This window comes from Labrus mixtus, chromosome 17 (assembly GCF_963584025.1).
Source record: "Labrus mixtus chromosome 17, fLabMix1.1, whole genome shotgun sequence".
In the NCBI taxonomy this organism is placed as follows: Eukaryota; Metazoa; Chordata; class Actinopteri; order Labriformes; family Labridae; genus Labrus; species Labrus mixtus.
The window spans coordinates 4,679,882-4,707,061 of NC_083628.1; the positions used below are offsets into that span (position 1 = coordinate 4,679,882).

At 42.1% G+C, this 27,180-nt stretch overlaps 2 protein-coding genes across 4 annotated transcripts in view; both read right to left on the reverse strand.

Moving 5' to 3' along the window:
• LOC132992056 (transmembrane protein 250) overlaps positions 1-27,180 on the reverse strand; it is a 131,890-nt gene that overhangs the window by 50,160 nt on the left and 54,550 nt on the right. The window lies entirely within an intron of this gene.
• Positions 1-27,180, reverse strand: part of nup214 (nucleoporin 214) — a 53,139-nt gene that overhangs the window by 15,570 nt on the left and 10,389 nt on the right. The window contains exons 12-36 of one of the 3 annotated variants that reach the window (XM_061061151.1): positions 25,986-26,493; positions 25,628-25,758; positions 25,443-25,531; positions 24,749-24,832; positions 23,920-24,069; positions 22,429-22,587; positions 22,202-22,305; positions 21,916-22,095; positions 20,915-21,003; positions 20,730-20,816; positions 20,223-20,534; positions 19,914-20,081; positions 19,450-19,558; positions 16,539-16,602; positions 15,640-15,679; positions 15,370-15,454; positions 13,891-13,925; positions 12,308-13,801; positions 10,045-10,109; positions 9,759-9,948; positions 9,518-9,670; positions 6,170-6,341; positions 4,279-4,424; positions 3,161-3,194; positions 191-982 (exon numbers count right to left, since the gene is read on the reverse strand). In XM_061061151.1, the coding sequence (XP_060917134.1) occupies positions 946-982; positions 3,161-3,194; positions 4,279-4,424; positions 6,170-6,341; positions 9,518-9,670; positions 9,759-9,948; positions 10,045-10,109; positions 12,308-13,801; positions 13,891-13,925; positions 15,370-15,454; positions 15,640-15,679; positions 16,539-16,602; positions 19,450-19,558; positions 19,914-20,081; positions 20,223-20,534; positions 20,730-20,816; positions 20,915-21,003; positions 21,916-22,095; positions 22,202-22,305; positions 22,429-22,587; positions 23,920-24,069; positions 24,749-24,832; positions 25,443-25,531; positions 25,628-25,758; positions 25,986-26,493 (4,685 nt within the window). In that variant the 3' untranslated portion in view covers positions 191-945. Of the gene's footprint in view, positions 1-190; positions 983-3,160; positions 3,195-4,278; positions 4,425-6,169; positions 6,342-9,517; positions 9,671-9,758; positions 9,949-10,044; positions 10,110-12,307; positions 13,802-13,890; positions 13,926-15,369; positions 15,455-15,639; positions 15,680-16,538; positions 16,603-19,449; positions 19,559-19,898; positions 20,082-20,222; positions 20,535-20,729; positions 20,817-20,914; positions 21,004-21,915; positions 22,096-22,201; positions 22,306-22,428; positions 22,588-23,919; positions 24,070-24,748; positions 24,833-25,442; positions 25,532-25,627; positions 25,759-25,985; positions 26,494-27,180 lie in introns of those variants that run through there. The other 2 variants (XM_061061150.1, XM_061061153.1) reach the window with 2 other exon arrangements.

The window sequence follows — 27,180 nt, forward strand, 5'->3', positions numbered from 1 at the left end:
TCTACTGGATCGAAAAGTGAAGTCAAGCACATTCTTCCTTTTCCAGTAAATATGTTAGCAAATAAGTTGAATTATGGACAAGCAATAATGTTAGATTCTCTTCTCATTACTCTTCACTAGAAATAATTACCATCGTCAAAGAGTCCCGAGTGGGATGCATTTATGAATAAAATGTTTAGAAGACAAATAATTTCTTTGACATTTTTCATTTATTTCCATTATTTTTTATTGTAAAAATACACGTCAGACTGGAGTATTTTTGCAAAAATAATTTGAAATGGAAAATAAAACTTTTCTGACAGATTTAATGTTGATTGTTGGTTTGTCTTAATTCTGGTATATTCTTTATTCGTTCAAGACTTTACTGACAGATAACATTATGACTGACTTAGAGAACATTTCATATAATGTAGGAAAACAGTGGAATATTCAAAAGTATAGTTTGAGAAGTTTATTCTTGTGCTTCAAAGTCCAAAACCAAAAGATAATTCAAAATGCAGGAGAAAAAAAGAAACCCAAATGAATGTTGAAAATGAAGTAACTTGGTTAATTTTTAACAATGTGCGGGATATAAAGATATTTTCAGTTTTTGTGTTTTTCAAACACTGTAGAATTCTTTAACACCTCACATCAAACTGCTTGCATGGAAGTCGATACTTGATTCTCTGTATGCTAAATAAAACAGGATAAAACTCCCAAATTAACAAGTATAAATGTAGAGAAGGATGCAGCTTCAAACAATATGCTGTTTTTACCAAAATATACAAAAGTTTTTCTTCAAGGAAGATGATAATCTTCCCGCTAATTCACTTTATTTACCACTTTATAACCCCTGTTGGAACCCCCCCCCCCCCCCCCCCCTTCCCTACAACAGCTGTAACACAAAGAGCTTGATTGCAGAAAGCACTGTAGCAGTGACGTCTAGCTCAGGGAGGTTTAATAAAACTAGCTTCTCCAACTGGCAAATGTTTGCTGAGCTGATCTGGAAGAAGAGATGACAGACAAAGAAGAGAGGGAGAGATTATTGATAAAGTGATGTGGTTATTATTGTTAGAACTATTAGAATTACAGTTCCCTATTTTATGTAATGTGATGTAATTGACATACTTTATATTATAGTGGATATGAATATTAAGGTTTGTGTTTTTTAAAGGGTGTGAGTGAGGGAATACTAGTAGGTTTAAAGGAATAAACACACATAGACATAGACAAACAGATATTGAGAGGTTTTCTGTGTCTTGTGTCTTCTCAAATATCAATATAATGATATAGTAATTAGAGCCCGACCGATTTATCGGCCAGCCGATACTATCGGCCGAAATTAGCTTATCCAGTGACTATTGGTACCGGCTATTTTATCGCAGATATATGCCGATATTACTAGACTTATTTACTAGTCAAATAGCATTTCACTTGAGTGCCATTGTATTCTTGTATTTGAGTGTCAAGCGGTGACAAACGTACAAGCTCAGTTACTTTCCAGTTCACTGATCATCTTGTCTTCATTATACATCTTTTCTACAAGTGTTTAATAACTGCATTTGAGGGAATAGTCTATCTCTATAGAGTTCATAAATCAAAGAAAGATATCGGCCGATATATCATCGATAGGATTTTTTCCCCCCTCCCTAATATCGGCATCGGCCCTAAAAATCCCATATCGCTCGGGCCCTAATGGTAATATGATTTAGAATGTGTTTAGTAAATATGTTGGAGTTTGAAGATGATAAATCAGTTAAACACTCAGTATGTTGAGTTTGTGGTTCAACCTTAACTCACACAGTGTCTTAACAGCATTCGACTCAATCGAGCGTCAGCGACCAAATCTGCTCGATTCCATTGTTTCCTATGAGTGAACAAACAGCCAACGAGTAACGCAGCGTGAAGCAGTGCGACGTGACGTATTAACACAGACGCTCCATTTCTACCATCAATCCAAAAAACTTTACACGGCTCACTGTGTGCCATCTATTAACGAGCCTCTGAGTGTTGTGATTTGAGTCAATAGCTTGTAAATACAAACCACCAAACTTTTGTTTGTCCACCTTCAAAATAAAAGCACCAGATGTCACACTGTTTGCAAGGGCAATCTGACATTCACAGAGCACAGAGGTAAATATTTAAAGGATGCTGTGAGGATCGCGAGTGTCCGATACGGCTTGATACGACTCGATATCTAACGCTCACATGCTGTTAGGACACGGTGTTATATCATGTTTTGTTGTATTTTCTTGTTTGTGGTTTTGGATGTGCTGGACCGTTTGATTGATGTACAACAGCAACATGCAAAATGATTGTTTTGCATATTTGCATGAAAGTAAGTGACTGTTCTATTTTTATGTTGATGCAGTATATAAAATGTGTTTAGGAAAGCAAAGAAACACAATGATGACAAGGCTGAACGTACTGTATAGAAAAAAAGAGACCCAAAAGATTAAACTAAAAAAACAAGAATGGTTAAGAAGGAGCAGTATGTGAATGTGTCTGATGGTCTGAGCCTTGTCCCCCCACACACACACACTCCTGAACACTTCAGAGTGCATTCCTCTGGAACACACCCCGGGGTACACACTGGCTGCCATGTGACACGCAGCAGCAAACCGAAGGGAGAGGAAGCATGAGATAGGACGAAGAAGAAACGAGGGATGAGACAGAAAGGGAGAGAAAGTAGGATGGGAATGAAAATCTGATCGCAAGAGGGCAATTAGTAAGGAAAGCACTACTAGAGCATTCAATCATGCAGCACCAGTTTCAGGGATAGGGACTCTCCACAAGGGGATCAGAATGATGTAGCAACAGCAGCACTTCTCAGTGTTTTTTTTTTTTTTTTTAAATGATTATTCATGTGTTTTAATTTTTTACTCAAGGTTAAAGGCACCAAACAGAGAGAAGTTCTCTGTTCTAATAAAGTGAAGCAGAAAAATAAAGCCCAGAAAGGGAAATAAATGAGGGCAGATGAGCTGTTTTTTTTTTTTTTTTTAAATTTGAGCATGTTCTATGGGGAGCCGTTTTGTGGAAAAGGAGATGTGAGCTTCAGCAGCAGAGTTCAAGCAGCACAGGCACAACACACCGCTGCCGGGGAGAAGTGTGGGTCCGTCTACTCATTAGTTCACACACACAAGAGACATCTGTTGAAAGTAAATATGTTGAGCACTCTTACTGGTTTGCAGACCCAAATGTGCCTCCAGAGAATCCTGCAGAAATAATAAGAAAAGGTAATTAATTGAGTGACTTCAGGGTCACTTTAACATATTAAGTTGGGTGGACTCTATTCAAGGGTGAAGTTGTGACATCGTTGCATATTTAATTTGGTTCGGTTTGCTTTCAAACTGCATTTTGTCAAGCGCACCAAACACTGTCAAATGTTGTGTACAGTAACTCCCAGCCACTAGTTGGGGCTGTAGTTCCTGTAAGTGGCTACTGCTGTACTATGATTCAATGTAAACTACAGAACGGTGGAAGAATGGCATCCCGTAGTGCAGCGCTTGAAAATAGGAGTCTCGATTTGTTTTATGTGCAGCAGAGTTCAGTACACCGTCGGTGATAACACAATTTGAACCAAACAAGGGTAGTGAACCATAAAGCAGTGCATTGTGGGTTGTTCAGATATTTCAGAACACAGTTATCAGACTGTATGAAATTGGCAGTAAGTGTGTGTTGTCCTTCTACTTTCTGAGGAAGTGAAGACTGAATTGTCAGATTGTTTTATGTTGGCATGATATTCATTCATTGATTGTAATTGGACAGACCATCCAGACATTTATTGTTTTGCTTTTTGAGTAAGGGGGCAGGCAAAACAAGATTTATTCTTCTCCCTGCTCCTTTCCTTACATGGGATAAAGTGTGAATTGTTTTTTTCTTTTTCCTTTTCTGTTGTGTGTTTTGACATGTACGGAACAAATAAAAAAATGAAATTAAATGAAAGTGGCTGTCTGTAAACAATGTCAAATACACTAGCCAAGATCTGCAGACTTATTAGGATCACGCACGCAAACTCCAACACATCGATGCACAACACATCTGCAAAATGGCATCAGTGAAGATGTGACGCTGATAGAAATAATCTACCTAGATGCAGATGATTAAAATGTACTCTGGATGTTTTTCCAAGCTAACAGACCGTCACCAAAAAACCATGAGCAGATTTTTTTTGTTTTTCTTCACCTGGTGTAAAACTGTGCTGCTTGCAATTCTTAATGCAGAGCTAGTGAGCAAGTGGACATTGGGAGATAAAAAAAAAAAAAAAAAAATAGGGGGCAACTGAAGCAGTAGTCTCACCTCCTGCCTGTGGCTGTTGTCCAAAGCCTGAGAAGCTGCTGGGCTGAGTTCCAAACCCAGAGCCTTGCTGTGCCAGGCCCCCGAACGACGGCGGGTTCTGATTGGCTAGAGCACCGAAGGATGGGGCGCTGGGAGGCGAGGCAAAACTGAAAGCAGAGAGAGAGAGAGAGAGAGGATGTTATATTGTTGTATTGCAGTAACAGAGAAAGGTAAAGGAACTACAACCGCTAAAAAAAAATAACTTCAACAGCCCTGCTTTGAGCAAGATCTTTAATTTTTGAACAAAAAGAAATAAGAGTGACAAGAAAGAGAAATATACGGTATATTTTTTGTTAAGCTTCCACCAAGCAAACATGCTATGAGGGCAGAAGGTGTCATGGTGTGTGTCTGTGTGTGTGGGTTGGTGTGTATGTGAGGATTGAGAAATGGGGCTTTATGCGGTAATCCCCTCTGCAGTACCAACGGCCACTGACTCCCATTGGAGAGAAAGGGGAGAATGAGCAAAACAGAGTGAGAGTCGGCCAGTTTAATCTGCAGGCAGCCGTGAGATTATCTGAGAAGGTAATCTAGTCCTGCACAGGAGTCCATGGTAGTAGACTCAATGCAATGCAACATGGGATGGGGGGGGGGGGCTGGTGGCGCAGTGGTTCAAATCCAACCTACGGCTCCTTTCCCGCATGTCATTCCCCACTCTCTCTCTCCCTGATTTCCGACTCTATCCACTGTCCTATCTCTCCATTAAAGGCACAAAAAGCCCAAAACACAAACAGCGTTCAGCTGAAGAAGTACATGAAGAAGAGAGGCGTACAGACATGGACGAAGTGAGTAAAGATTTTGCAGTGATTCAGGGTGAGCACATCACAGACAAGACTAATAAAGAAGGCAAATATTGCAAGAGACCGAAGAAAGATATAAATAGTGAAACCAATTTGTTTCAGCACCCAGAAAGGCCCTACGCCGAGAAGCTCAATACACTTAAAACCAAAGGCTGGACATAAAAATGGACGACGCTTGCGTGACGTCACCTATCTCTCTGACGTCACATACTGCAGGGGGCTTTGGAGTCCCATCGATGGCAGTCGCCATGCTGGAACTGCTGTCTCACTCTAACTTTCAGACAACCAAACGACAGGCTGAGAGCTGGAGCTGAGGCGGGTTTTAAGCTTCTTGACGAACCGTTACACTGCGCCCGCCTGTCAATCAGGTCAGCTACGTGCTTTATTGCGAATAATGCTTATCCTTCATAAAAGAAATCGGATGAGTTTTTTTTTAAATTCACCCCCGTTTGTGTACAGAGTGTGCCAATGGAGACATGAGTTAATCAGATCTATTTTGTTTTATTAACCAGGCCGTAAACATTTTAATTTCTATTCTAAAAAAATGTTTTTAAATGGTGTGTATGTGACTTCTGGTGTTTTTGCAGCCAGCCTCAAGCGGACACTTCCACATATCCCATACATTTTTTTCCCCCAGATTTATAACAAGTGTATTAAACTGTGCATAAAAGCGTCCCTTGGTATTCAGACGAGGTTTAAATGAACGCTGCTTTCAAAACTCGCTCCATTTGTTTAATTTCATCCTGTCATCACCATGTTAATAGACTGTTTCACAATGGTCGTGCATGCTTCCCTTCACTAGTTCATGCGTTATGCTTCTGTGATTGTGCATCGAGTTAAAGAGAACCCAGATGTTCGGGTCGCGAAAATAAAGCGCTCTTCCCCGCGCTGCAGGCAAAATCCTGCTGCTCCGCTGCCTCCTCTGTGTGCAATAAAAAAAAGCCTGATGACATTCTCTGCTGTTTTCTCACTGCAACAATGTAACACCCAAAAATAAACTACCGAACACATTTTTTTTTTTTTTTACATTTCATGGAACAATTTCAATTTCTTACCCAAATCCTCCCATGCTGGAAGCAGCTGTTCCCTCTCCGAACACTTTACCGGCGGAGGAGCCCATGTTGTTGCTGAAGGAGGGGCTCGCTCCAAACGCAGCGCCGCCACCAAACGCAGGGGAGCTGCCGAAGGCCGGGGGGCTCCCAAACACCGGAGCACTCCCAAAACCACCTGAAGACGGGAAAGAGCAGAGAGGGGCTTTAATAGTTTGCAAAGCATCAGAACATTTCAGAGAGTCACGTGGTCCTTCAGTATTGATTCTCTGTGTTCCTGAGTGTGATACTGAACTTCTTCTGTGGATGGCTTTTTTACCCCATTTTTTATTTGACTCCTTCATCAACATGACCACCCCATGTTTTTTGACAACACGCCGACAGCACAATGACGGGATGGAGATACTTCACACCAACTCAAAGCCTCAGCTGCAGGAGTCGCAGGGGAGAAAGGCTGGACTGAAATTACAGCCTGGCTACCAGCATGCCCCAATAAATAATTGATTGAGCTAATGTAACAAGATTACACTCTGTGTGTGTGTGTGTGTGTGTGTGTGTGTGTGTGTGTGTGTGTGTGTGTGTGTGTGTGTGTGTGTGTGTGTGTGTGTGTGTGTGTGTGTGTGTGTGTGTGTGTGTGGGCCAGTGATGGGGCTATAGTGAGCCGAGGCGTGCCAATGTACCAGAGGGGCTAAGCGATAGTTCGGATGGTTACTACTACAACGACTTATAGCTAGAAATGCACAAACTGTGGAGGGAAAAAAAAAAAAAAAAACAGAGCAAAAAGCTAAAATAAGACTTTAAAAACAAAATGATCTGGTGTGATGGAGTTCATTTTCCAGACAATTATTAAAATAAACGTTATAACTTTTCAGAGATTACTGGACTCCACTGCTCACTCACGGTGCAGTAAGAGTAAAGTTAAAATGAAACAGGTGGCATATAATCATGCATTTAGAATCTTTTGTCAAACATCAAGACGGATGAGTTCACATGTTTGTTTCTTAAAATGTTCCAACGTTGTAAGAATTAATGAGTCAATGAACTGATTCATTAAATTAAATCATAATGCTGTTTACTCAGCCCACACTGAGTGACACATTGTGTTCCTTTTCTCACCATGCATGGAGCTGCATGATACTTTATTAATCCCGTGAGGGGAAATTGCATTAATGGAGAGATGTCAGTGTTGGGGGAGAGGGGCGGTCAGTGCCTTGCTCAAGGGCAGTTCACTTCCTGTGCTTTGCAGAGGTGCAAAGCACAGGAAGTGAACTGCCACCTCTCCACACAGGGTCTTGAGCCGGCGACCCTCCGGTTTCCAACCCAGGTCCGTGAGCTACCTCAAGATACAAAAGCCAGAGATGGTGGTAAGACTGGATCTTAAACAATATAGCAAAGACCTTTACCGCAAAAAAAAGTGTGTTCTCACAACTTTTGCCCATAACAGTGTAGCTTCATTGAATAGCAATTATCCAAGATGGATTCTTTAAAGCTCCTGTGAGGAATATTAGGCGCCCGCCTGTGGACAAAGCTGTATCTCTTATCTCTGTTGATTGTGTCCTTTCAATTAATTAAAAAAAATACATCCTGCTTTATTTTGACAGTTCTATGTATAATGTAATGTAAAAAGTAATGTCCCTGTAGCCTGTTGTAATTCTCTCCATGTGACACCTACCCCGCGGCAAGCAGTTACAGGCATTAAAAAGAACAATAAAGAAATAGTCAATGTTTAATCTGAAGGTCTCTTTTGCTTTTGTAGGTCATAAAGAGGCATCAGTATTAATTTCATGACCAGTTAAAAACTCTTCACAGGGGCTTTAAATTTTATTTTTTTTAAATAATGTATCTGAAAATCATTCCCTCAGGCTGTATGTGTATTTCACTGTATGTGCACCTGACTGTGAAATAAATACATCACATCTTTGACTCATTGCACTGTGACTTAGCACTGCTCAGAGGTAACGTTGCATCAGCGGTATTGGAGCAGGTAACACTGGAGCATGACTTCATCACTCTGTGCTCTGCTGGGCTGACGCGATAAGGGCACTGAGACTTGTAACTGAGACGATAAAGGAGAAAGCAATGTCAGGAGTCGCCTGCTGTGCAAAATGGGATTATGTATAGGTGAGCTGCAGCCCTCTCACTATCACGGGGCCTCATGCAGCATTACACCAAAGCCCTCCTGAAGCCAGAGAAGATCATATATTGCTATTACAAGCGTGGAAATCATCTCTAACAACAGCTCTATTTACAATGCTAGGAGTCATTCGATTGATAATTTACCCCTACTCCGCCCTTAGGCAGCGTATGAAGAAAGTGTGGTCTGGAAAATGTCTACACAACGCACAAACAAGTGACACTTTCATAAAGTGGATCAGAGTATCTTATTAAGTAGCTCTCCTTTCAAAAAGTGGAAGCTGGGGATGGACTTGTTGTAGATGTTTAGTTGCATAGAAAGCAGCAAATACGCCACAAGCAGCGTCGGTATGCGTGTGAATGGAATAGTACTAACGAGCAGCTGGGCGCTTAATGTAACCATCGGCGTGTGAATGTGGTGCGAGCGGGTGAATGAAGCCCTGAGCACTTAATCCGGTTTCAACTTTTGCTTCTTACGATCATGGAAACAAGATACTCGAGATTAAGCGATTACCGTGCTGAGTGCTCTGCTGCGCTCGTTCTGTCCATAGGCATTGTGTCAGAGGTGGTACACGTTTGGATCAGAGTGTTAAGGGTTGATAAATGCATGTGATCCAGATGTTGTGAAATTAGTGACTCATCGTTTTTTAATAATCACAATCAAATTATCATGATTTATCATGACCCTGATTTTTGAGCTACGTCAATGTGACATGTAGTTTAGAATCATTTTGAGCAGTCTAGAAGATTAGAAATAGCGCTATACAAGTCCATTTTGGGGCAGCACTAGTTCAGGTCTGTAGGGACTTGGGTTGGGAACCGGAGGATTGCCGGTTGAAGTCCCAGTGAGTACCACAATATGGTCTGGCAACAAACTCCTGACAACTCTGACATCTCTCCACTAGTGCATGTCCACATGTCCTGTTTGTGCATGTGTGTGATTCAGGCCTGTGTGTGTGAGAAGCGTGTCTCTCATTTAACAGATTGTAAGAGAATTTTCCTCAGGGATTAATTAATTAAGTATGTTAAAAAAATTGCCTGATATCACATGAAAATTGAATAAATAAAATGTATGGATGCATGTCCACTTGGTCAGGGCATACACGTGATTTATAAGGCAAGATATAAGTGATTTACAAATACATTTATAAACACGTCTTTCTCTCGTGCAAAGACAGTCAGAACTTTTTAGAATCAAGAACAAGTTGAGGCCAGCCATACCTGCTTTTGCCGGAGAAGCGAAGGAGCCAAATCCCTGCGATGCCACACTCGCTGTACCAGTGCTGAAGGTCCCACTGGGTTTCTGCTCACCAAAGGCGGTCTGTCCAAACCCAAAGGTCTTTGCACCGCTGCTGCCAAACAGACTGTTGGTTCCTAGAGGACAAATCAGCGGATACATCTAAATTTTTCCAACAGGATGGCTAAGGTGCAGCAACCACTGAAAAGTCCATCGACATATTACCTGGCTGAGTCGTCTGTCCAAACCCTCCAGGGGCCGCGGCGGTGCCAAATGGGTTCTTGTTTGCAGCTTCTTCGCTCGGTTTGCCTCCCAAGCCCCCGAAGAAACCTCCACCACCAGCTGAGCCCGCTGTATTGGCTGAACCTGAACCAAACAAACCTCCACCAGCTGATGGCTGCTGCTGCTGCTGCGGCTAGAGAAATGTTGTTTTGTTATAACGTGTGTTCAGAAGAAAGACAGTCGTATTGATGGGCTTCTTTATATATCAATAAAAATCAGTGAATCCTACCTGTCCAAACACACTGCCACTGCTTTGCTGTGAGCCAAACACAGGTGCGGCAGAAGTGCCAAAAGCTGTGATAAAAAGAAAAGAAAAAAATCTGTCACCACCCGACAACCTCCTTCTCTTGAGCATGTGTAATACAAAGCACGAGCTAGCTTCTGAAACTCTGCCCTCCTTTAAATCTGTAGACAGTGGGGCTGCACAATTTATTACAATAGACACATGGCAAAAGTCTGAATTTACTGCACTAAATAAGAACAATATTTTATGAAAACAAACGATGCTTCTTCACTCAGCATGTGTATATTTTACCTGAGGGACAGAGGCCTGGATATAATGGCGAGGCTGTCACAGCGTTATGACGCAGCCTGATGAAATTAAGCCAGCTATCAGTTACCCTCAGGTTAATTTGTGCCAATTTAGTGGTAAAAAAAAATACTTTTGGGCTTTATTTTGGATTTAAGAAAAACAAGTTACAAACACAGGTAATGTGTTAGATAAAAAGTAGAGCCTAACCGATTAATCAGCCGGCCGATAATTTGGCCGATATTAATGTATCCAGCGAATATCGGTATTGGCCAATTTTATCGCAGATATGCGTTGATATTATTCGATTCATTCACCAGTCAAATAGCTTTTCATTCCAGTTTCATTGTATTAAACTAGCAGTTCTCTTTCTGGCTTTCACCAACAGAGGGTGCTGTATGGATTACAACAAGGATTTTCACTCTCCAGAATGTCAGGCGGAGATGCACGTATGTTACTTTCCAGTTGAGTCTTTATACAGTATATCGTTTCCACAAGTGTTTGATAACTGCATTTGAGGGATCAACACAATAAATGTCTATCTGTATTTATCTATCTCTAAAGAACGAACATAGAACATAGAAAGATTTTGGCGGATATATCTGTATTGGGTTATTTGTCTCCCCACTATCGACATCAATATCGGCCCAAAAAATCTCATATCGGTCGGGCCTTAAAAAAAAGTGCTAAAATGCACTATAGTATACTAACATTTTTGTTTATTTGTCACGCTTCATATCCCTATCACAATATTAAACACTGCTATAGCAGTGCATACTTTTCTCATGTGCAGGCCTAGAAGGCAGAAGCGTAGAGCTGCGTCTAACTGCTGAGCTCATACTTTAACATCAGCTGTCCACCAAGACTCAGACATTCCCAAACCGCTTTGGGAATTTAGGGAATCTTTGGGAATGGGACAACTCCCACCATGCCAGCCTCTATACTTAAGCTGCCACACCTCCACCCGTTTAAACTGGAAGTATACTGCAGACGACATGATCTCCTCCCCCCTGCAGGCTGCTGGCCTTGACACCAAAGGAAGTGTCACATTCCACTTCGACTCTCCACATTATGAGCAGGTTTACCAGGTTGACAAATCATAACAACATACTTCAGAGGTTGTAGGTCAATGTTAAGCCTATTGTTAGAAACAACCAAATGTACCTTGCTGTGTAGTTCTGATTAGACAATACAATTTTAAGTTATAATCAAGCCTGGCTGACTGGGGTTTTAATGACTCATCACTATGGAAAAGAAAAAACCTGAAGGTGTCATTTCAATCTAAAGGATCTCATTATTTAGTCGATGAACTGAGGATGTGACTTTAAGGTGAGATGTCTTATCTTAAGAAGGCACATTCCAGAGGTTTCTCTTTTATTTATATATTTATAAATCAATATTTCTTTGCTTACAATCCTGATGTGATGTAATTCATGTATTTGGGTCGATAAGGTTTTCCAAATTTAGTGGCTGCGGCAGGTTCTAGTGAAACACAGCATTTAAGAATCAGCCTGCACTCTTACTGACAGATACACAATGTCTCATTTCATTCTGTATCTTAAGGCTGTCATGTTTTAAAATCATACTGTTATTCAACGATCAATTGTATCAAGAAGTACAGAAGCTTAAACAAAAAAACTATAGATCTTCAGACATATTATGACCTAAAGAAAAAGAGCACTAATGCATTTGGTACAGAATGTTGCCAATGCATTTGTGCAATTTAGACAGTTTGCAGGAGTTTGCCTTGAATTGGGGCTAGATTAAAACTAAAAAGTTATAGGTGCCTTGGACTTCTGAATTTGTTTCTGTGGTATTGAAACAGGTAACGATCTTATATCTAAGTTTAAAATTCTGCTATCATGACAACCCTATTAGAGCTACAAAAGTATTGAGTTACACAAATGTTTCATGAGATAACTCGACAGAAAAAAAGGACAATTATGTGCCGAGTCATTCTCACCTGAGGGCTGCCCGAAGCCGAATCCAGAAGACGAGGATGTGGTCGTGTTGCTTCCAAACACGGTCCCCTGTCCAAATCCTGAGCTTTGACCGAAAGCTGGCGCTGTGATCTGTCCAAACAGTCCTGAGCCGGTGCTGCTGGCTGTGTTGGCGCTGCTTGTGTCAAAAGAGAAGGAACTTGCGTTGCTAGCAGTTGCGGCACCAAAAAGACCCCCTCCGGTAGTCGCGCTGTTAGAAGTTGCTCCAAATGCCGTTTGGCCGAAAGAAAAGCCGCTGGCTGCTCCCGTGTTGCTGGCAGGCTGGCCAAAGCCGCTCACTTGGCCGAATACGGATTTGTTAAAACCAGTTCCTGCGCCAAAGCCAGTTGAACCAAACCCTGTTGCTGCCGGGGCTGCAGGGGCTGAGGAAGCTGGCGGTGCAGCAGGTTGTCCAAACCCGGTGCTAGCTGTAGTTGTTGTTGTACTGCTAACAACTGTAGCGGTGGAAGTAGGGGCTGCAGTGGCGACCGTAGTGATCACTGGCGTGGCTTCAACAGTACTGCTGTCTGTTGTTGGTGGTGCAGGCTGGGTAAAAATGGAGCCTGGTTTGTCAGAACTGGGTACCTGAAACACTGCTGGAGCTGCCTGTGGGACGGCTGAAGGGGCAGCCGTCGAAGGGGGTGCAGGAGCAGTGGTAGTGCTGTCTGGAGTGGCCTCTGTCGTCGATGTATATGGTGGTGGTGGAAGGGTTACTTCAGCTGGAGGGGGGATATAGGGGGGTGGCTCAGTGGTGGGTGCAGCTGGTGCAGGTGTTGGTGCTGTAACTGCAGCTGCAGTGGGTTCTGTGGTGGTGGAATCTGCGGCGGGCCCGGGTACTACTGACGGACTTGCATGCTCCATAGCTGGTTCAGGATCAGGTTCTCTTTCAGGTGGAGGTGTGGGCTCTGACGGCGGTGGTGTGGCCTTTGGCGGCTCCGTGGGCTCTGAGGAAGCAGCAAGAAGACTGCTGAAGGTCGTAGGTAAAGCCGAGGTGGCTGCGCTAGATGGAGGAACAGAGAAGGCCGGCTTTGGGGTCGATTCGGGGGGTTTGAACAGACTGCCTGACGCCGCCCCTTTGGACAAATCCACCCCTGTGGAATCTTCTGCAGACTTTTGCAGAACTTGACCAAAGCTAAATGGTGCTGCTACTTTACTTGCGCTAAGTCCAGTTTCAAATGCAAACGACGCAGCAGCAGCAGCAGCAGATTTTATGGATGCATCTTTAGCTTCTTCTCCGTGCCCAACACGTAGCCCGGAAAAAATGCCCAGAGTCTCTCCTCCAGCTATCTTAGGGGGCTGTGGATCAACCCTGAGGGCGGAGGAGGGTCTTTCTACTTGTGCGTTTGCAGGCAGGGTGGGTGACGCAGTGCCGAGAGCAGGGGAGGTGGACTTCGGGGTGTGTGAGAACGGCTCCTCTGCAGTCTGGCCAAACATCATTTTGCCATTTCCACCAAAAGCGAATTTATTTGTATCCTTCGCTGCAAAATACATTAAATGGAAAAAACATAAATGATGCATGTTGTGGCATAAATCCTCAACTGTCTGAAAACAAGCAGCTGTGTTTTACCTTGTGATGTCGCAGAAAAGCTGAAGCCTGAAGATCTGTAAGAGAAAATGTAAGTCACAGTGAATCTACAGTGAGAGCATCTTCAGGGCCAGTAAACAGTGTGTGCTTAGATCAGGAGCAGTGATAATGTAATAAATGTAGACCAAACTAGGGCTGCACACAACAATATTTTTCTTTCTGCGGTATACATATTGAAGGAAATTATACCAGATAGATGCAGTGTGCTTTTTCATGTATACATACCGCAGATAAAATTTCAAACAAATCAAACTTTTTGGCCGCTCGTTTAGCTCAGTTGGTGGAGTGGGCGCCGCATGTGCAGAGGCAACTGTCCTTTTTGCATTAGTCGCAGGTTCAGCTCCTGATCCAGCATTACACTTCCCACTCTTTCTCTCCTCACATATCGTAAAACTTCAAACAAAGGCCCATCCCAATTTAAGGACAAAATCCATTTTACTAGCCTGGTGCTGCCCCAAGTTTTGGCACATCCTTTACGCAAACAGTCCATACTGTATGTGGGGCCGCAGCATTAACAAGCACTGGTACAAGGTTCTGCTACACTCATTTCATATACGCCTCGTATAATTAGGAGTCTGCATTGAGCATACTGTCCAGGTATGTGTGACGGCAGCAGTGTTGCCTGCACGTCTACATCCAACATGAAAGGGGACACAGACTCTGTTAGCTGGCCACTGATGATGATGTCAGAGTTGTATTGTAGATTAGTGGCAGCTTGACATGCTTCAGGTTACAGAAGAAGAAGAGTGGGGTTTTTCTGGCACAACTTCACAAAATAGCAAGGTGCATGAAGAGTGAAAGGCTTGAAGAGGTCAAAATGCTCCAGCAACACTTGTAGTCTGAAGATAAACTTTATCAACAAATTGTCTAATTTCAGATTACATTACTGATATTGCACGTCCTGCGATGTGATTATTAACTCATGCCCATATCACAATTAAGATGTTTCAACAAAGTATTGTTCAGCCCTTGACCAAAATATCTAAAAAATAAATACCAGGATGGAAAATGTAAGCTGATTGAACCAAATCATATCTTCATCACAATTTTTCAGCTTTAAGGAAGAACACGAGAGAGGGATTATGATACATATATGTCCAAAAATGCTTTTAAGCCAAGATCATCTTATTTTTATGATTTAACATTGTGTTGACATTAAGATAATAATGAATACGGGGTACTGGTGGCGCAGTGGTTAATGCCCACGCCCCACGTATGAAGGCTTTGCTCCTCCAAGGGGGCAGTCCAGGTTCAAATCCCACCTGTGGCTCCTTTCCCGCATGTCATTCCCTACTCTCTCTCTCTGATTTCTGACTCTATCCACTGTCCTATCCCTCCATTGGGCTAGGGTTATAGCCCAAAAATAAATCGTAAAAAAAATTAATAATAATAATGAATATACAATGTTTTTGTCGTTCTTTATACTTCAGCAGCTACTTGAATTGTCAAAAGTGGACTCACCCTGACGCGAAGGCGAAACCTTTGACGGTGCTTTGCTCTGTTGAGCTAGCAGGAGATCCAGAAACATCTGTTTTGGCTGGCTGACCTGGAAGACGAAGAAGTTCATGCAGTCAGTAAAAGTTGTATAAAAGGTATCAGGTCACATCTGATTTATGTCTGTATCATTTCAAAACAAAGTTAGCTGTTTAAATGTAAGAAAAGAAAACAATGTAAACAGTAAAAAAAAAAGACAATTATGCACATGTTAAGTTTATAATGATCCGTTCTTACCAAACACAGAAGACATCTTAGGGATACCTTGTACAGGAGTCTGCAAAGAAACGGTCTGTTAGAGCTTCATGATTCAAAGTCATGATACAGAAAAAAAAAAACACTTTACAGCAATAATGTTTTTGAGTTAAAGATAAGCACTTTGCAGGTTTCTTTGAACAAACTGGGTAAAGTCAGTGAGTGTGTTTGTATGCATGCGTTTGGAGATCTGAGAAATCTTGGGTCATTCCCCCGTCGAGCTGAACTTGAGCCTGAACAGTGACGAAGATTTGTGCGAGGAGTTCCCCTGCCGCCCGGCTGTGACTTGTAACATCGACATGGGAGGAAGCTGGGACGTTTCTCACCCACGCCGTTAATGGTGCATCTTCTCACCAGAACTATCGTCTATCTGTGAGTTTTCACACGTCGAGTTAAGAGAAGAGGAACCCTGACTCCAATTTTTGTTTTTGTTTTGAGGATTTACCTAGGTTAAAAAAAATACACTGAAGACGATTATTTATGGGTGCACCCTGCAGTGCTGCTTGGAAACCTCAACTTCAACAGAAAGTTGATATTTAAATATTTCTTTAACCAACTAACGTGTTCCTCGGACAATTAGATCAAGCCTAAAATAACTACAGATGTGTGTTTCTAGGGTTGTAGCACTCAAAATCGGTCTTGGTTTTCAAGACTTTTTGAAGGTCTCGGTGTCATCTCGGAATCAAAATAATTTTTATTGGTCTTGTCTTGTCTCTGCCTCGGACTGGAAGGACTCTGAATTTTAAATCAAGAACGGTAAGACCACCACTGACAGGCTATATAACAGTTTTATTTATAAAGTGCCAAACCTCTGTGGTTGAACGTAACATGCTAAAGTTAAATTTGAGCGCTGTTGAGAATGGGACAGCTGATATACTCACTCGTTTAGCTTGGTTGGAAGAAACTGTAGTGAAGGCTTGAGCTGCAGGATCTGGAACTGACGAGCTGTAAAAAATAAAAATAAATAAATAACAGAGGAGGGAGAGGGTTCAGTGTTTTTATATCAGCCTGACATAGAACAAATATAAGACAAACATTAAACAACAACCAAGCTGGTGTACACTTCATAGCAACTCTTTACAAACTAGCATCTAGGGATGGGAATTTACAGTAATCCCTGTACTCGAATTACCTAATGAACGAGTACTCGCGGATTATTTTTATTATTTTCTTTTTAACCGTGAACAAAAAAAAGGGTCTGTCGGACACGGACCTCCCGGACCGGAATTGTAGACTTTGTGCCTGTAAAATGGCATAAACATCCAATATTTAAACATAAATATAAATAAATAATCAACAACAGAAAGCGATTTCAATTTCAACGACGTCACTAACAACGACGTGTGCTACGTCGTTGGGCGAGCAAATGACGTGATGCGAGACTGCCTGTTTTCTGTCTCCGCTGTTTTCTCCTTGTGCTTTAAGCTCATGTGGTTAAGCATCGAACTAGTATTTCTCTGGTATGCAAGTTTAACCCCACATATCTTGCACTGCACATTAACTCCATCGTTTTGGTCGAAGTGCTTCCAGACATCACTTTTCTTGACTGACATGTCGCAGGTGTAGCAGACGGTTCTGAAGCCGTGGCCAGAGATACATCATACGTTTGCATCCTGTTAATTATTTCCCTACCTAGTATATTCAGTTAGGCGAAAACAAAAAGCTGGGTCACACATGTAACGCTGTATGAGTTCAAGCTTTGTAGCCAGAAGCAGCGCTTGCACAGGTGCGCGAGTAACGAAATGTTACTCGAATAATGGGGTCAACGGCAAGTACTCGTACCCATCAGCTTCTAAATTCAAAATGAATCCAGGGTGCACTTAAATGATCTTGAGAGCAAAGCTGTTTTAAAATTCTAAGTTTCTTAATTTGCAATAACAGTTCTCGTACTCAAACGAGAAAATATCTGAAGAAAGGTCTGATCCGTTCTTGTTTGACAGAGGTTTTAGTGCGTCATTGGCGGAACAGCTCGCTCTTATAATCGTCTTACTCGCACAATGCCTTGCTTTGCTCGTTTGTTATTGTAAGCGGGTTTCATTTGGGAAAAGCCCCGAGGAGAGCGGTGTTGAAATACAGAGCCCAAAATGTGGAGCGCTGCCCAGTGAAGCAGAAAGAGTAAGATGCAAAGGACAGGAGGGGGCAAAAACGAGGAAGGTGTGTGAATCCTGAATAAAGAGTCGAATAGATGTTAGACAGCGGGCATGCAGAGCAGTCGAAGTGGCCAAAGAGTGTCGGCTTCACTCTTTGGCCACTTCGACTGCTCTGCATGCACGCTGTCTAACTGTCTAAGTGGTTTTCAAATTAATAAGGTAGGCTCAAACACGATATTTTTCTCTAATGACCTCAAAAAAGGCAATATGAGGACGTGATTGAATTCAAACCATTTGAAGATTAAATTAAAATGACTAAAATGAGATTTCAGGCATGAGTAAACGAGCTGGGATGTAAGACGCCCTCACTGCCTGACTCTCTGCCTGTCGTGTGCGCGGGCTAAGATTAGGTGGAGTCAGTGACCTGATAAATCTATAGCGAGGAGACACTCTCAAAACAAACACTGGAGCCCTCGAAGAGTCGTAGTGACGGCATGTCTACTCGCTGTATCAGAAATAGATCTAAGTCGGTGCAGGCATAATTTAACGCCTTAATATTATATAACCCGCTGAATGTTTTTCAGGAATAACACAGACAGGATAGGCACATGAGTACTAAGTGAACTACAATAAATGAAGTCGTTGTGAAATGTAAAAAACAAAGAAAAAAAAACCGAGATATTTTGATTATTAAGTCCTGAGTAAGATCTGAACAGCATATCTCCCTGCTACGACTCAGACACTTACAGCTAAAACGTCTCATCAGTTAGTGCCTTAAAACTACAAATATGGTGGGTGGGGATATGGTTTACAGTTCTGGTCCTCTCTCAAGGAAAGAGGCGATCTCCACTGTCATCTTTTGACTTGTAAAGCTCTCACAGGAACGTTACCATCAAACCCAACAGAACTTCTGAATTTTTGGGTTGAGCATTATAAAACATTTTAAACGTTTCTCACACACAGTTCGTGTGAAATGTTCCTCAAGTCAGGCCAGATCATCAAAAGACTACTGCTACCGCTGAACTTTTAACCTTTTGGACATTTCACTAGTCTGACTTTAAAACTCCAAACTTCGATTTTTAAACTGTTTTGCGTTTGTGTATTTTACAGAGCTGTCAGGCAATTACAAAAACGAATCAAAAAACATAAAGGTTGGGGCGCTGGTGGCGCGGTGGTTAGGGCGTGCGCCCCATGTATGGAGGCTAGGCCCAGGTTCGAGTTCAGCCTGTGGCTCCTTTCCCGCATGTCATTCCCTTCTCTCTCTCTGATTTCCCACTCTATCCTATCTCTCAATTAAAGGCATAAAAAAGCCCAAAAATAAATCTTTAAAACGATTGTGATTTATTGCATATCAATAATGACTGGTCTGTGTCGCTATGTACCCCCTAGGTTTGCAACCCACAATGAGTGGATGTGAATTTTTAAACATTTCAGGTCGCGTACAATGTGTGATGGTGGCGGCACTCTTGATTATGGCTGCGCACTTGTCAGCTTTTTATACTGGTATTGGCCATAGCCAACTTTTTTAGATTAAAAATGTTGTATTAAAAGTGCGTCCTGTACACCAGATTTTACGGTAATATACAGTCTGTCTTTAATTCCACTGTTATGTTTGGGAGAAACATTAGTCCATGTCTTTACAGCAGAAACTGTCACCAACTTGAATGATCTTAATGGAAAAAAAAAAAAGCAGATTATTTACCTGAGGATGTTGGAAACCAGCGGAGGCCCTCTGTCCTTGAGCTCCTGGACGTTGACCACCTGAGGGACGGTCTTCAAAGTGGACTCTGTCAAGGTTGCACTGATGACAGCTGAAAACACAAAAACACTCGTGTGAGTAATACAAACATGGCTGCACACATACACACACAGAATGTTTATGTTGAAAAGTATATAAATGAACACAACGTTTCCATGGTATCTCAAGCCTAGTGTGAATTAAACTGCAAGTATCAGCTGAGTGAAAGAGTGTTCAGATTGATGGTCACGGATCTGAGACGTTAAGTTTCCCATCACTCAGTCTGAAGTCTGTGTCTCCCCCTGGTGACCCACAGCAGTAACAGCAGCACAATATGAAACAATGCACACAGTCTTGCCACTGATAACTCAATAATAATTCCTGTTTAAAAGTAAACAAAGAACTCTTCTCACTGGATGTGTTCCCACCTGGCTTCTGATTGGCCAGCTGCCTTTGTAGAGCGGCAGTAGCAGCCGCCTGCTTGGCGGGGATGGTGACGGGGATGTTCCTCTCAGTCGGTGGGGCTCCGTGTTTGACTGTTTTTGTGGCGAGAGCAGTGCTATCCGCCCCGCTCAGGTTGATCTTATTGGATGGAACTGAAATATCGATACAGAGAGCAGAAGTTAAGAAACACAGGCTGCATTTGAAAATCTCATCATTCACTAGTCCCTTGGTGTGGTGAGCTCATCAGGACAATAACAACCCGCCTAAAGAAACTTAAGTAAATCAATACTCACTAGGGCTGGCAATAGGGCTGAGTCCGAAGCCCATACCCTGCACTGAGTGAAGTTTGGTCAAAGGGGTCGACTGTATGGCCCCAAAGCCCGGCTGGATCGAGGGGGTCCTGACGACTGTGGGGTGGCGAGGCGTGGTCAAAGCTGGAGGCAGGACAGGCAGAGGAAACGGCTCTGACTGTAGCTCCTCTTCTTCCTCCAGCTCCAGGTGAGCCGGGTGAGGCTCCAGGGACTGGGACAGGGAGGACGTCGAGCTCACATCGTCCAGGTCCTCGTAGTATTTAGGAGACAGGAAGGCCGAGCGAGACAGATTGGCTAGAAGAGAGTCGATGAAGAAAACGGGAAAACTTGAGTCAATTTTCTGCAGTTTTTTTAAAAAGCGAGTGAAATTACCATCAAATTATTATTATTAACAACAGTTTTGGTAGTGAACACAAAAGAGAACATAACAGAGGTTCCACTTCCTGTAAGTGTGACCTTTGATAACTCAATCTGAGCAGACGTGAGTACCTGGTGCCGTCGAGCGGACAGGAGGCATCTGACCCTTTGAGAGGAAGTTACGCAGCTGAGACTGTTTCACTGGTGAAATCTTGACTGCTGAAGAAACATTTACAGTTAGTATGGGTAGAAATTAAGAAAAAAATGATATGCTTTCTATCATATATGTTGAAAAAAAAAAAAGCACATGTTGATACCTGGAGATATGGGTTTGGTCTTAGGAGAGGTGGTGTCCAGCTTGGCTTTCAGGAGTGCTTCTCTTAAACTCTCGAGCTCATTTTCCATGCTGTCAGAAAACACAGAAACAAGTTCATGTTACAAGAACACACACACAGAAACACCTCTAAGGTCATCAAAAGAAAGAATGTCCTAAGAAGGCGGCTACACTAAATTAAATATAATGTTAAAAAAAAGTTATCAAAACAACAAATAAGCTGAAATGATTCAAAACAAAGTTAAGACTCAAATAAAATCCCATATAAGGAAAGGTTAACGTTAAATACAAAGTTTGGTCATTTTCAAACATGCACCACTGAAACGTTTCTACAAGATTTCAGATAGGAAATTTAAATGGACTTGAGCTTGTATAACGCTTCTCTACTCTTCTGACTATTCAAAGCACTACAGGTCACACCGACTCATACAATCAATCAATCAGACTTGATCTGTATAGCACTTCTCATACAGTCAGGTAGCACAAAGTGATTTACATATGAAGAAATCAAGCAGGAAACAACAGGACACCCACCTCCAACCTCAGCCCACAATCCATAAACAAGGTAAGAAGAAACTAAAAAACTAGATAAAAACGTTATCATGAATTCTAAATGAGGAAACACAGGAGGTTGAAATGTTATAATTTAAGATGGAAAATTCACACCAATTCACACACGGATGGCAGAGTAAAGTATGTAAAGAGACCATCAGAAGGAACTCAAAATTAACCCACTCATACACATTTATACTGTAAGGATATTAGCAAACTTATCTTTGTAACAGGATGAGCAACCACCTTGTGGATGTCCCACTTCCATAAGAGGTTTGACTGACCTTAAGAATTTGTATTGCTATCGGGGTTTTGGTTAATTGTTTTACGACTTCTTATACTCTGTAAAGACTCGTAGAGATTGAGGTCAAACAGCACAAAATGTATTTCTCTTTTTTTGTCAGATTGGTTTACATGAGTCCCTGCACCTACCCTGCTGTGTTCGCAGTAGCAGTCCTGTGGTCGATAGTTGGAGTGGTGGTCTTTTTGTAAAGACGCAGTGAAGTGAGTTCCTTAACCAGCTGGTCCAGCCTGTTCTTTTGCTGGTTGATGATGTACAGGTTGTTGGCCAGTGTGGTGAACAGACCTTCACGCCCCGGCACCACCATGTGTCTGTGAGGGGGAACAAAAAAAAAAAAAAGAAGAAGAGAGAATTATTCCATGACAAAAGATCAAACAAAATCTTTTCAGTATCAAATAGTTAATTAGTTGTTTTTACTTCTGCTTTTTCTTCTTCTCCAGGTGTTTCTCCCATTCCACATCCAACACATCGTTGACGTCTTCCACAGCAAACATGACATACTGGTACAACCTGCGGATCTCCTGAAAAAAAAAAAAAAAGAAAATATTCAGAAAAATATGAAGATCGTGCTACGAGTATATGTGCTAAACGAAAAGGTATCTATTCATGCAAATATAATGCGAGTCATCCGTCCTGCTTTTCACCTTCAGATGCTCCTCACTGCGGGGGTCCAGAGGCTTTTTGTAAAGCAGCTGTCGGTAATTTCTGTCCCTGCTCAGTTCACTCTGAGCCTTTGCTTCTTCTGCCCCGGCGAAGCCCTCCAGTAAGGTGGTCTTCAGAGTACCAATGTCCCCATGGAGAGACTAAAAAAAAAACATTAAGGATGTGATAATCAAGTTATTAAAAACCTTATTCTGTCCTCACGATTGCGTTTCTAAACAAGGCTAGACAGATAGCGACCAAAAACTCCAACTTCTCTTGAACAAAGTGGCTTTAGTGATGGTCGTTTCTGTAAAACTGAAAATACAGTACAAATATTGTGTCAATATACTGCACATGTAAAGCATACACACATGAAATGAAACTGTAAATAGTTAAATGTATGAAGTACATTAATAGCTTGAGATGAAAATATGAATTAAACTACTTTTTAAATCCTTATGAATTGTAACCCCATGAATTCACAGGTAACATTGCTGTATAACATTCACACATTTATTCAGCAGCTAAACTACTCCGGAAAGTGTCAGTACTCTGTAGTACACATACAACATGACACAATGCTTCAATGTTAGCTATTTAGCGTTAAGCAAAACAGATCTCTGTGTTTACTCACAACTGGAGGCTTAATGTAATCTTCATAAACAGAAATATCTCTTCATAAAAATGCATTCAAACAATATATGACATGTTACTTACGGACATATTTAATTCCAAGGTTTAAACGTAAGGAGATAACTGAGCTGCATGCACACTGTAGTCTGCTCTTTGTGTAAATGAAACTAAACTGAGGGTGAAAATGAAACTTAAGAAAACACAAGCGATACACAAAGTGTCCACCAGGGCGGCGGAAAAATGCCAGTAAGGCTGGTTATAATGAGAATAAACCTAATCAAAGAGGAGATACATTCTTAAAATAAAATAACTTAAGAGGTAAGACATGTACCAGTAGTGTGAAATAAAGTCACACATACGAGTCTACATACACAAAATTCATTCATTCAAGGTTTGAGAGGCAATGAAACACCCTCTGTTATATTTCATAGATTACTAAACAAGTCAATAGAAACACAATCAATAGAATATAAGGGTGGGTTTTATGGTACACATTTCAACATTTGTTGAAGTTAAAAACGGGCTAAAACTAAACATATTCCACTTGTTATTTATTTAAAGGGCCAGCTCAATTAATGTTGGTTTCACATTAGGGACCCGGGCCCGGATCAGAGTGCACTTGACCCCAAAGTCCGGCTCATTTGATCAGTGTGAACACAAACATACCGTACTCGGGTGCAGAACGATATTACTAATTTGAACACAGACCAGCGGGGGAGAGGGGAGGGGGGAGCAATCATGCTAGGGCAAAGGTACAAAACAATCGTGCCTAATGTGAAGACGCCTTAAGAATACCCAAATACTGAGAATCTCTTTTTGAATTCTTTAATTTGGATAACATTTCTGAACCATGGCCGTACCTCCGTAGTTTCCTTTATCTCCAAGGTGAAAATATGGAGGTCCTCCGACTCCTTCCTCAGCTCCTTCATCTCATCGTTGGTGCCGACCTTGAAGTCGGCTCTCGCACTCCGTGCCTTGAGGTCGTCTAACTCCTTCTGGAAATGTGCAATCTGATGACAAGTCAAAGAAATGCTTAGTTAAAACGGATCGAAGGAAACTCAGTGCAATCTCATTTTGACACTGTCTGCAAATAGTGTTCCAACATCTGTTCACGCTTCAGCCTTTTTATTAACATCATGATAACCTTTCAAGCTTAGATCATAAATGACTGGGTCATCAGTTACCGCCAGGATCAATTTCTCCTCCGCCATTGTTGTTGACAAACTGATATATGAAGTCCCGCCCCGTTTTGATTCTGATTGGTCGATGAGGGACAGGCAACATTGACAAGCGCAGCACTGTTCAAAAAGTTGAACTGTTTTCAAATGTGAGCACAGCAACAAAAAAACAGCTGACGCAGCTGAAAACGCTGAGCTACACTTGTTTTGTATTGAAAACGAGCGCTGCCATTGAAAAAGTGCTTTTTGTGGACACAAGCCTTAACGCTAACTAATGCTACGAGAAAGTTTGAGCTGAAATACTGTCAATCAAACAACATCCTCAATGAAACTCCAAAAAGGCTGACAGTACAATTTTCCAAAAAAGAATCTGAAGAAAAGAAATCTGCAGTTTTTAAACATGAGCATGTACATGTAGCAAGTATTCAACCCACTCATGAGTCTCACTTTTTTCACAAGTCTACCAATTGAAAATGGCAATAAGTCCACCTAATGGAATAATAAGTCTCACCTCGTCCAGTATACCAGCCATGATGGGATCCGCGTCTTTCTTTTGCTGTAGCTGCTTCTCCAGAGCCTTCACGCTAACAGCTGCCTGTAAAGTAAAGGTAAAGTAGCTACATCAGCACATGCTAGTAAGACATTAAAAACACAAACAAATAGACAAAACAAAAATATAATAAATAAAATACACAAACCAAAAACACACAAGCTCTAAAAAAAACTATAGATATTTTCTCTAATTTAATCCAAACTCATTTCCTGTGAATTGTAGATGGTTTCAGTTAACACTGTTGCTAATAGCAACCAGCAGCAGAGTTCTAGAGTTACATTGTTTCATTCATAATTTTTTTCATGTAAATTTGGCATTTTTCTCTACTCCCTGTTACTTTTCTGCATGTGTGTGGGTTTGTGTGTGTGTGTGTGTGTGTGTGTGTGTGTGTGTGTGTGTGTGTGTGTGTGTGTGTGTGTGTGTGTAGTGAGAGGTGGGTGAGAACTCAAGTGAAGCAACTTGATCAGCCAAGTACATTTAATTGTTAATTTCACTCTGAATAACAGGAAAAACATTCAAATGTGGAAGCTAGATATAAAAGTGGAATCAGGGTGGTGCAGTAAATCGACCTGTCATGCAATCCTTCCCATTCTATCGATACATGCGATTATTAACACTAAAAACAAATGCCTCATAACAAACAGAAGAGGACCTGTGGGGTTTGCACACGGCTCTGGGCGGCAGGTGCCGGTTTCTGGACGACTGTGGTTGGTGTGCTGGTTTGAACTGGACGCACTGGAGCTGCAAAAACAAAATGAGAATCGTGATTTACCATTTGATAATTACACAATCGTTCACAGTTAAATATTTAAGGAACAGGGGCAGGGCTTTCTTTACCCAGCACAGCAGGAGGCTTCGTGGTCGAGGGTGGCGGTGCGGTCAAAGTACTGGAGACGATTGTTTTGGGGAGTGGGGAATTGAAGGAGAAGGGCTGTGGGGCCGAAGCAGGGGCCTCCAAAGCTGAAAACCTTGGATAGAGAGACAACAGATTTTTATCTTAAGGCTGTGTGTGTCTGTATAGATAGATTATGTCTCAGTCAGAATATACAAACAATGTACAGGTTGAGGCTCCGGTTAAGCTCAGTCGCCAAGTTTCTCCCCCCATTTCAGACTCTAATTCACTGTCCTATGTAATTAAGATAAAGGCAAGAAATAAAGAGACAAATGCTATGTCAAAACAAAAGAAATGATTTACCTTCCACTTAAATTTAGTTTCACAGGGGGCGGAGAGGGAGCAGCAAGGCTCTGCGGTGTAGGTGCTGGAGCAGGAGCAGGAGCGGGAGTAAGAGTAGGAGCCGGAGCTAAAGTTGGAGCAGGAGCTGGAGCTGGAGCTGGAGCCGGAGCAAGAGCCGCCACCGCTGGCAGTTTGATGGTTGGTGCAAAAGCTGAGGGAGTGTCAGAGGGAGGTTTGGAGGAGGAGAAGCTCGAGGCAAACGCTGTAGTAGCTCCCCCCAGGGTGAAAGGCGACGGCGTAGAGATGGAGCACGTAGTCGGGACTGAGAAAGTAAAGCCAGTCGATGACGATGATGATATGGGAGCTGTGGGACCCATGTTGAACAGGGAAGCGGAGAAGGAGGCAGCGGCGGCGGCGGCGGCGGGTGGAGGCGTGAAAACAGCTGCTGGAGTAAGGCTGAGGTTCGGGAATGCGGCTGGGGCAGATGGGACGGAGGCAGCGACTCTGGGAGCTTGTGTTGCCAAAGATCCTGCGAACAGAAAATACATCAGCTTTCCTTTAATCTCCTCACATGACAGGAGAATCTGTCTACAAGCAAAAGGTGGCTAATTGAAGAAACAACTGAATTAGCCTTTGAGAGAAGAAAAAAAAAAAAAAGTCATAATTTTTCATGCTTAGATGCTCATCAAAGGTGTTTGAAAAAAATGTCGTCAAGCCGTTCTTAGTGAGTTTAGCTGAGCAAAAAAATAAAAGACTTAAAGACCGCCTCGAAGAAAATTAAGCTCTTCACAGTCTGGTCAAAGATCCCTGCGTAATCAAAACAGCTGTTCTTATTCAATGAATGGAAGCGGGTACTCAAAGGAAAATGACTGGGAAACGAAATGGGATTAGATATATTCTTCACATCTCAGTAACAGGGGGAAAAAAAGGATCACATTTTGGGTTTAAAAACGTGTGATGACTGATAATTCTGTTATTAAAAAAACTGCTGTGATCACCACGACGCTCAAACAACTGCACACTTTGTAAGCCCCACTTGATGATGCAAAGGTGCATGCAGCTTCCAAACTTTAATTGGTGGACATGCTTTAGTGGAGAGATGTCAGAGTGGGGCTGCTACACACTGCTCGCTACGCAGGGAGCGCACCAGAGCTGTCGGGGGTTCAGTGCCTTGCTCAAGGGCACATCGGCAGTACTGTGGAGCCCTGCTACTCTC